The sequence below is a fragment of the Polistes dominula genome, unplaced genomic scaffold (genome assembly GCF_049000335.1).
Source record: "Polistes dominula isolate Pdom_NZ unplaced genomic scaffold, Pdom_raw_medaka contig_80, whole genome shotgun sequence".
NCBI classification, from domain to species: Eukaryota; Metazoa; Arthropoda; class Insecta; order Hymenoptera; family Vespidae; genus Polistes; species Polistes dominula.
In genome coordinates, this window is record NW_028301111.1 from 34,496 (window position 1) to 45,366 (window position 10,871).

The window sequence follows — 10,871 nt, forward strand, 5'->3', positions numbered from 1 at the left end:
TCTTTCTCTTGATACTGTGCATTCGTCTCATTCTCTCATAACTTAGTTTTTTGAATATTTCACTTCTAACACATTTTATCCGCACATATGTTATTTTTATTTTATTTACTATTATATTTAATTACATAATTATATATTTAAATAATATATAGTTATATGATATATATGTATATATATAAACATTTAAATATTTATGCATTATACATATAATATAATATAAATTATATTTATGTAGGGATTTAATTTATTTAGGGTGAGAGGTGCGAGGTGAACATACACCCAGTTTAATCCTACTAATAAGATTTATTTAAAACAGGTATTAGAAAAGGTACAATATTAGTTTCACAATCTTACGGTTACAACTTAGATGAGCGACTGAATTCTTACGACTGTTACAACTGATACGACTGCGACTGTTACAACTGATATCTAACTACGGCTATGACTGCTACTGTTCTCCTTCTACGACTGAGACTCTATTGCTTCTACCACCGAGACTCTCCTACATTCGGCCATTCTGCGAATCTTCGGTCCCCGAAGATTGAGTTTCTTCTTCGTACTGTTTATCGCGTTCTTTTCTTTTTCTCAACAGGCCGTTTTCCAACGTGAAATCTTCATATGGTCGTGGTTCTGCAATCGTCCTAATCGCTTCTATTTTCTTTTCTTCGGATATCAACATTGTTTCGTCTTTTTCAATCTCTTCTTCTTTGATTTCTCCGGTGGGTTCCACTTTAACCGTTGTTTTTATTTTTTCTGGAATTACAACTGCATTTACTGTAGGCTTTTCAAGTTTACTTTTTACAACATCTATCATTGGTATTTTTTCTTTGCTTTCTTCCACCGTGATCTTTATCAAATCTTCTACAATTTTTATTTCTGGTTTAATTTCTGCTTCCTCTTGTATTTTTTCAACATGTTCAGCTAATACTTCTTCTTTAATTTTCATTCTTTCCTGTACAACATCTTCTTTTAATTCCTCTTGGTCTACTGGTTCTGCGATCTCTTCTTTGGCTGGAGGCACGATTTCTACTTTTTCGTCAAACTCTTTAAATTTTTTAACTTCACTAGGTGAGACACTTTCGACACTTTCTTCCAAGTATTGCGTTATCTGTCCGTATAAAATTTCTTCATCACACGGAGCTAATCTACGCGATTTTAAAACTACGGATTTATTATCATGCAACTTAATTCGTACTTCTATCGGAGTTTTTACCTTTTCTACGGGTTTATGATCTTTAATCAACTGATTTACTTCCTTCGCACACTGTGGTCTAACATCTAACTTACGCACCGTTATATCAAAAACACCTTTCGTTGTCTCTTCGTTCAACACTGTGTCGGCGTCTTCTTCGTCGACGGATCTTGCATAATCTTCTTGATCGGCGTGGTTCTTGATTTCTTCTTCTACATCTTCTCGTTCGGCGTGGTTCTGAACTTCTTCTCCTACATCTTCTCGTTCGGCGTGGTTCTGAACTTCTTCTCCTACATCTTCTCGTTCGGCGTGGTTCTTGATTTCTTCTTCTAAATCTTCTCGCTCAGCGTGGTTCTGGATTTTTCCCTTCTCTTCGTTTTCTCGTATTGTACACATTTTCACAACTTTATCCTGTATCGCCATCGACTTTGAATCTTCCGAAGCGGCGATAAGGTTGACACGCTTTTCACAAGTCTTTGAAATGTGTCCAAATTCGTTACAACGGAAACATTTTGGACCTTTCTCTACCATCGGACATTGTTTTATATTATGATCGAGTGAACCACACGAGAAACATCGTAATTTTGTCATCTTAACTTCCTCCGTTCTTCTTTCTCTTTTGACAACATTATCACCTCTGCTTGAACTCTTCGTAGCTCTTGACTTTCCTTTCATAATGTCGTAAATTTCCATATTTCTTTTCAACTCTTCTAAAGATCGTGATTGATACAGAATCCCTTTATTCATCTCATCGTCTACCACCCCGTTAATTACGTATTCTATCAACGCTCTTTCTTCTACTCTACCAAATGCTGCTATTCCCTTCATCACGTAGATATATTGACGACCTGTTTCGTCCGGCCGTCTCTTTCTTTCAACCAACTGAGCGTGAATCGTCGCGCTACTGACATTATCTTTAAACTCACCAGATAACTTCCTTTTTAAAACTGCCCACGAGATGATACCTTGCTCCGATTCTACAAATTGCTTAGCGGAACCTCGCAGCATCAGTTTTCCATGGATCAACTTTTGCAGATCGTTCCATTGGAGGATTTCTGCCATCTCTTCGAATTGGTTTATCCACTTTTTTACTGAGACTAAACCATCTCCATCAAATTTTGAAAGACTATCTTCCACATCTCGAATCGAAAAAGGCGACGGTGCACTTCTCTTCGTTTTTTCGTATTCATATTCCGATTCTGTGTCTTCGTCCATCTCTTCGTCTGTTTCTTCGTCTGTTTCTTCGTCTGCTTCTTTATTTATTTCTTCGATATGTGTCAGCAGTCTCTTTCTTAATACTTCCTTCGTGCCGCTTGTTGATAACTGCAGCTTCCTTGCTTCTGCTTTTAATTCAACTGATTTCATTTTCTTAATCACTTCTTTTGTCAACTGGGTCTTGTTATTTTTGCAACTTTTGCGGACAACCGTTCTGTCCAATTCTTTACCTGAGCCGCAGTCTACGGGTTCTACGTGTGCGTCGGTCATCTTACGGTGTTACTTTACAACTTCACAACTTCACAACTTCACAACTTTACGATTTCACAAATTGGCAAATTTGCAAATTGACAATTTGGCAACTTGACAACTTTACAACTTTACAACTTTACAACTTTACAACTTTACAACTTTACAACTTTACAACTTAACAAATTGACAACTATGCAATTTGACAACTTTGCAACTTAACAACTTTGCGAATAAACAACTTAACAACTTTCGTCATGTGAAACTAACAGTAACTTTTTCTTTTACCTTTTCAATCCCGGCTGAGCCCCCAAATGTAGGGATTTAATTTATTTAGGGTGAGAGGTGCGAGGTGAACATACACCCAGTTTAATCCTACTAATAAGATTTATTTAAAACAGGTATTAGAAAAGGTACAATATTAGTTTCACAATCTTACGGTTACAACTTAGATGAGCGACTGAATTCTTACGACTGTTACAACTGATACGACTGCGACTGTTACAACTGATATCTAACTACGGCTATGACTGCTACTGTTCTCCTTCTACGACTGAGACTCTATTGCTTCTACCACCGAGACTCTCCTACATTTATGATTTATTTTATTATAAAATTATTATTTTGATATCGTAATAAACAATACTCTTGTTAGTAGTTTTTTTTTGCATTTAAAATTTTAATTCTACTATCAATATGTTCATTTCATAATAGATCTTTTTATTTAATATTTATTTTTTTTTTTTTTTTAAGAGAAAGTTTTCATTGCTAAACAATAACTGATTCGTAAGCTGTGGAAAGTTACTTAGAAAAAATCAATGCTTTCATTTTTTTATTTTGTATTAGAAACGAATATATTTATACACATTTAAACGTGAGAATAAAGAAACGTGTAGAAGTAATGGTTTCAAATCGAAGGACTAAACCACGTGGGAGACTTTAATGCACGAAATAACAGTACGAGGATTCTCAATCAACTACCACTGATGAAATCATATTTCTATGGTAACCGATGAATATATATTAATAAAATTTAAGAATAAATATATACAATGAATGTAGCAAGTATTCGTACACCAATCAATTTGAAATAAAATGTTGTGAAATTGTAGTTTGTTTACTAATTTTTTATAAATGATGAATTTGTACATATTCTTGAAAGTTTCTACAATAGATATAATGAAATAAAAAAATAATTTTTTTTAATAAAAAATGCATTTCTCTCTGCTCTGCTCTCTCTCTTTGGGACATACACCTGGTCGATTAATTTAAACTAATTATTCGAATATACTCGTCGTTGCATCTCTGTACGTTGTAAGCTTATCCTATTATCCGTTTAGGTATACGCAACTCGCATAACTTCCAAATAACGATCTCCGAGATTATTCCCTATCGATCGTTTTTTGTTTTTTTCTTTTTTATTTATTTATTTATTTATTTATTTATTTTATTTTATTTTATTTGGATTAATCCAATAAATAGGGAGTTAGGTAACTGTCCTTGAGAAAAGTAATATCAACTAAAGATTATTAGCAATAATTAAGACTTAATTTTATAAATGATAAAAATAATACGCTGATAATTAGAATTTATATTAAAAAATGTACGTTATCATTTCATCCGATTTCTTTATTTTTATCATTAATTGTTAATATAAATTCGTGAGATAGGTTATAATGATTTTGTTTATTTATTTTTTCCTTACTTTTAATATTTGTTAAAGTAATAGTATATAAGCCATTTGTAATAAAAGTTTGTATATAAACGATAATGTAAACAAAGAGAAGACAAAAAGATAATATTAAAAAATAATAAATTAAATTTGATCTTGATGATGTTTTTTTTACCATTCATTAATAAGATATTTCATTAATAAGAAAAATAGAATAAAAAAAGAAAAAAAAGTGTTAACAGCACACGGTGTTCCCAAGCGGTCACCCATCCAAGTACTAACCGTGCCCAGTGATGCTTAACTTAAGTGATCGGACGAGAACTTTTTTTTTTCTTATTAAACTTTATTCAAAAATAATAACAATATTATGTACATTAATACATTTTTTACAAATATATAAAGGCACTTAACAGTTTTACGTTTAGATTGTAGCACCTACTCTAATCTAAGAGTTTAATCTACAGTTCTTATTTAATATTATTAAGCTTATTCTTTGGTTTGAGTTAACATTATCAGATGTGGTGTATAAATTGGTAAGTAAGTGTCTGTAGGAAAACAATATGAGAAAAACCTACTTTCGGAAATGTACTAGTTTTATGTGTAATTAATCTATGAATGTGTTAAAGATGTGTAATTTATCATAAGGTAGTTTATGCTTATATTCGAAAGGCATATTGTAGCTTCTTAATTTAGTAATATCTCATAATAGTCTATTGCTCTTTAATTGATTTTCATAAAATCTTTCTCCTAGTTGTTTAATATAATCATCGATATATTCTATGTTTGTTTCATCATGTAGGTGTATAATTGGAGTGTATCTGTCTGCAGAAAGTATCAATCTTAGGCATTTGTTTTGTAAAATTAGCAATTTCTTTATTTGTATTTTAGCTGCACTGCACCAGACAGGTGCAGCATATGTAATTATAGGCCTTAGTATTGTTTTGTATATGAATTTTTTGTTTGAAGACGATAGTGGTGAGTTTCTTACTAATAGTGGATATAATTTCTTCATTACTGCATATATTTTCGTTATAATTTGTTTCATATGCATATGATATGTTAATTTGGAATCAAGATGGACTCCTAAATATTTTACTGAATGTACGGGTTTTATTGGATGGCCATATACTGTGATTGGCTGGAAGATTTTTATGTTATTGTATTTTTTACTGATTACAATTACCTCTGTTTTGGTTTCATTTACTTTTATTTTCCAGTTGCTATAATATTTTTCTAGTAAGGAGATATGTATTTGCAATTGCTTCGCTGCTACTATTGCTGAGAATGAGTGTGAGTATATGGCTAAATCGTCGGCGAATAAGGCAGTATTAGTTTTTTCAAATTTTGGTATGTCGTTTATAAAGATGGTGAACAGCTTCGGACCGAGAACCGATCCTTGTGGTACTCCTGCTCTGACTTTACGTTTGGCAGATTTTTCGCCGTCTACTGTTACTATTAGATGTCTATCTTTAAGAGAAGAGTGTATAAATTTAATAAGAACGTCCGGATACTTGTATTTAATCATTTTATATAATACGGCATATTGCCAAACCTTATCAAATGCTTTTTCTATGTCAAGCAATGCCATCACCGTTACCTTGTTTCTGTTAAAGTTGATGCTAATGTCGTTTACTATTCTTGTAACCTGTTGTACCGTGTTGTGATTTTTCCTGAATCCGAACTGCTCATCTATTAAGATTTCGTGTTTACTTTCGTGGTTATGAAATCGTTTTAATATTATTTTTTCTGTTAATTTGCTTAGTGTACTTAGTAGGCAAATTGGCCTATAACTACTTGGGTCATTACTCTTCTTACCAGGCTTAAGTATCGGAGTTACGAGTCCAGTTTTCCAGTGAGATGTAAAGTGAGCATATTTAATCGATGCATTTATTATATACATTATTTGTACTATTATTTTCTTTGGTAAGTTTTTAAGAATTATATTTTGAATACTGTCCAAACCAGGTGCTTTTTTCGAAGGTAGTTTATTTATTTCTTGAGTGATTTCTTTAGGGTTGGTGTAGTATTTTTGAGTTTCTTTGGTTACTGTACTTTCCAAATAGTTCTTTACTGTTTCTATAACGTTTTTCTGCGCTGTTGTATTATTTGTGAGATTAATATTGTACACATCTTCGAACTGTGAAGCCAGTAGATTAGCTTTTTCTTCTGTTGTTATAGCCTCAATACCGCTTTTCTCTAGTGTAGGTATTCTATTGTATTCTGTCTTGAAGATTTTTGTCATTCTCCAAAGAGAGTTATCCTTGGGATTGAGTTTTTTAAGTTGTTTATTCCATTTTTCATTTCTATATTCTCTTATTTTTCTCTTAATAGTCCTATTTGCTTCATTTAATTCTATTTTGACTTGTGGCATTCGAGTTCGTTGCCACCTTTTCCTTATCTTATTTCTACTCTTAATTAAATTTAGTATATCATAAGGCAGTCTATCATTAGTATTACTTACTTGTCTAATAGGAATACTTTGTTGAACACAATAGTTAATATTATTTGTAAGTTTTTGTACTTCTAAATCTATTTCTTGTGAGGACGTTAGTTTTGATGTAATTTGTACTCTGGAATTTAATAGTTGTCGAAATTTTCCCCAGTCTGCTTCTTCGTAAATGTAGCATTTTATGTTTCTATATTTTTTGTGCTGAGCTCCAAGGTAAAATATTATTGGATTATGATCTGAACTTAGCTCGTGTTGTACTTCTATATCTGAAATGTTTCTTACATTTTTATTTATTATTATGTCTATAGTTGATGGTGTTGTATTATTGGAAGGGTAATTGGTTGGTTCATTCGGAAACATTATTGCACAGTTATTATTTTGTGTAAAGTCATGTAAGATTTTCCCACTCTTGTTGATTCTGTTGCAATTCCAAGCAAGATGTGTTGCATTTAGATCTCCTACGATCAATACTTTTTCTCCTGTGTTCATTAATGTATTAATTTCCTGTTCATTGAGAGTCCAGCAAGGCCTTCTGTAGGTGGATATTATGTTGATGTCGCTTAACAGCTTTATTCCAGCAACTTCTAATGTTAAATTAGTATTAATACTGAGTGGTTTATGTGGAATAGTATCCTTAATCAAAATAGCTACCCCTCCTGCGGAGTTATCCCGTTCTTTTCTGTAGCAAATATAACTTTTAATTTTAAATTTATCCCTGCAAGTAAATTTGGTTTCATTAAGTAATAATATATCTATCTTATTTCTATCTAAGTACTCTATTAATTCGCCCATTCTTCCCCTTAGTCCATTTGCATTCCAACTACAAATTTTTAATCTGTCCATTGTGCCTCCAATGATTCAGAGAAGTTGACAAATACCAAAAATTGTTCCCTTCTATTGTGACATTTTTCTAGTTTTTCCCTTAATTCTTTTACTAATTTAAGCATTACATTAATATTGCAAATCTGATTTATTTTATTAATTTCTGATGATAGTTCTGTAAATATAGAGCTTTGGTTAGTAGTAGTGTTTATGTGTGTGTTTTCTTGATATGCATTCTGTGTGTTTTTATTTTGAAATAACATGCTCGTGGCGTTCCATGGATTTGTAGTAGGTACTTTTGTTTTAAGAAGTGGAAATTCCTTGTCATTATTTAGTTGGAGTGTTTGTGTGGACACCCTACCTTTTTGTAAATTCTTGATATTAGTACTATTGCTTTTATTTGTAAGGAGATTGAGTCTTCTTTGGTATGCCTTACATACTGTTGCATTTGCTGGATGGTCTCCACCACAGTTGGCACAAGTAGCAGGTACATCTTTGGATTTATTACAATCTTTGGTAAGATGATTTTTGGAGCATTTTAAGCAGACCGGTTCTGCATAGCAATTCGAGGTTGCATGTCCCCACTCTTGACATCTATGGCACTGAGTTATTCTTTTCTTGTTCATGTATGGTTCCCAAGTGATTTTTGTCTTGTTAAGGTACCGTACTTTATGCTTTAGTTGTGTTAAGGTTATGTTAGCACCGCATGTTACCATAAAAAGTGGGCTCGCTGTATTTTTCATCAAATTAGCTTGGCTAGTGTTAATGTCTTGATCATTAAGTTCTTGTATAATTTCTGTTATGTTTGTATTTGCATTAAGCCCCCTTATTACAAATACACGTTTTTTATTGTCTTTTTCTGTAAACGTGTGAAATTGCACGCTGCTGCTTTGCCACTGCGTTTTTAATGATTGATAGTCTTGTTTCGTTTTAGTATACACTTCTGTGTAACCTTTCCTGTACTTTATGTAAAATTTATCTTTTAGTATTTTACTAATTGCGTTTAAGAATTTGCTATGCTCACTTATTTCTCCATGTATGACCAAGGATGGAGGGATTCTTTCTGGTTTAGTTTTTTGTATTTTTAGTTGATCATCAGTGCGATGAGCGTCGTTTTTACTTTTGGTATGTCAGAGTCTTCGTCATCCGTTTCCATGTCACTGAGAACGCTGTATTTGTTATATGTAGGTACATTAAGGGTTATGTCCCCTTCCAAAATTTTGCTTTTTTGTTTCTTAGATTGCATATCAGAAACTTCTACGTTTTGTAATTTTCTTTTATTAGTTTTGATTACGAAGTCATTAATTTGGCATTTTTCGCTCTCCGATGCATCAGAGACGACGCTTTCGTTTTGGAGGTTAGAATCGTTAATTTTTTATTTTATCACTTTGCTTATAAATTGCACAGATCTATATTGCACAATTTGAAAATTTACAATCAATATCTATCACAGACGTGATTTCAATTTGTTATTCTTAATTTGCTTTGAGAATATTGTTAAATTCGGACAAGAACTCACGGACGCGTCCGAACCGCACGGTGGTCCGAGTCGGACTCGGACGAGAACTTGTGTTTTCATCACGGTATGGCCGTTAACGATAACTAATAATATACTAAATGCACTTGCCATGCACTCCCTAACTTCAAGAATAAAAAAATAAATATTAATTTTGAGGTTACTAGGTATGCATATCATAAATGTAGGATTTTCGTTTGGGTTAGAGATGCGAGGTTAACATACACCCAGTTTAATCCTACTGATAAGATATATTGAAAATAGGCATTAGAAAAAGATACAATAGTGCTTCACAGTCTTACGATAACAACAGATATAAACAAGTGCACTCTTACAATTGAATAACGACTGATGACGACTTGCGACTACTACTACCCTCTGACTCAATCCTCGTCCCTTTATATCCATCCCCACGCTTTTCTTGAATTTTCCAAACGTCCGGTCCGATGCAATAAACAAAGCATTGATATCGCTCGAAAACCTTCCTGACTCACACAGAATTATACAAACAACTTACACAACTTACAAAGCAGACCACACACCGTCTTTCTTTATTTCGACTATCGGTTCGTTTGTCTCTTATTCTTTCGACGCCTATCTGCTTATCAATGTTTATTCTTCTACACTTAAAACTCTCCTACATAAATAAAACAAAAAAACAGAGCTTCGAAAGAATAAAACGAGCGCATAGAGAAATGCATTTTTTATTGAAAAAAAAATGATTTTGTTATTTCATTATATCTATTATAGAAATATTCATGAATATGTACAAATTCATTAAATATAAAAAATTATTTAATAAACTACAATTTTTCAACATTTTATTTCAAATTGATCGGTATAAGAATACTTTTTACACTTACTGTATATATTTTAATTATAAAATCATGAAAAAAAAAGAAAAAAAAGGAAATCTAAACAAATTAAAAGACAATACACACACACACACACACATATACATATATACAATTTGTTTGAAGAAAAAAATTAATGTTGAAAAAATATTAAAGAAAACTATAATAATACAAAAACGTATCGATAAGAAAACTTACTCTTGAACAGTCGAAATATTAAAACACCTTCTTTGTTGTAAATGTTGTTGTTGTTGTTGTTGATGATAAAAATGTTGACCGCACAAATCGTGGGCACGTGTTTCCTGATAAATATGAGGACAAAATTCTTCCAACGATATAAATTCTTGGGGTTCTTGAACTTGATGAATAAGTTGCGTGTAACCTTGTGCCATATCATCGGCCATCATTTCTTGTCCCATTGGTGCAGAATATTGTAAAATATTATGTAAATCTAATCCACTTTCTACCTTTTTTTTTTCCTTTTCTAAACTTTTTCTTCTCCTTCTTCTCCTCCTCCCCCTCCACCACCGCTACACCCTACTCCTCCTCCTCCTCCTTCTTCGTCTTCTTCTTCCTCTTCCTCTTCTTCGACCACTTTTTTCTTTTCTTCTTTTTCCTCTTTTTGCGAATGACGAAGAAGACGTTGATCTGGTTCTTCTTCTTGTTCTTGTTCTTGGTGCTGTTGTTGTTGTTGTTGTTGTGTTGATGTCGGTATCGTCGTTCTCTTTGTTGCCGACAATGACATTGAGAACGTTGACGATGATTATGAATATTCATAGAACTGCCATCTTTAATAACCGTCTCATTTTCAATAATATCACCATTGTCCAATGGTAACTCATCATCGTCTGAGGAAATTTATTGATGATGTTTTTTTTTTTTTTATTAAGGTTATGTTGTTG

General features: G+C 32.5%; 1 protein-coding gene across 1 annotated transcript; it reads right to left on the bottom strand.

Moving 5' to 3' along the window:
• Window positions 1-7,114: 7,114 nt before the first annotated feature.
• On the bottom strand, window positions 7,115-10,388 carry LOC149031091 (uncharacterized). The gene is made up of 4 exons (XM_089176615.1): window positions 10,168-10,388; window positions 8,720-8,873; window positions 7,961-8,561; window positions 7,115-7,774 (listed from the first exon to the last, which is right to left on the bottom strand). Exons 1-4 carry the CDS (start codon window positions 10,386-10,388, stop codon window positions 7,608-7,610), a joined length of 1,143 nt encoding a protein of 380 aa, XP_089032741.1. The 3' UTR covers window positions 7,115-7,607.
• Between the last annotated feature and the right edge of the window lie 483 nt (window positions 10,389-10,871).

Excerpts from the sequence above, each read along its gene's own strand:
- LOC149031091 (XM_089176615.1), bottom strand. The coding sequence starts at position 10,388 with ATGGGACAAGAAATGATGGCCGATGATATGGCACAAGGTTACACGCAA. Across the intron at positions 8,874-10,167 it reads AATATTTCGACTGTTCAAGA|AAAATTACAAAACGTAGAAG; the intron begins GTAAGTTTTCTT and ends AACTAATAAAAG. Across the intron at positions 8,562-8,719 it reads AAGACTCTGACATACCAAAA|TACAGGAAAGGTTACACAGA; the intron begins GTAAAAACGACG and ends TTTTACATAAAG.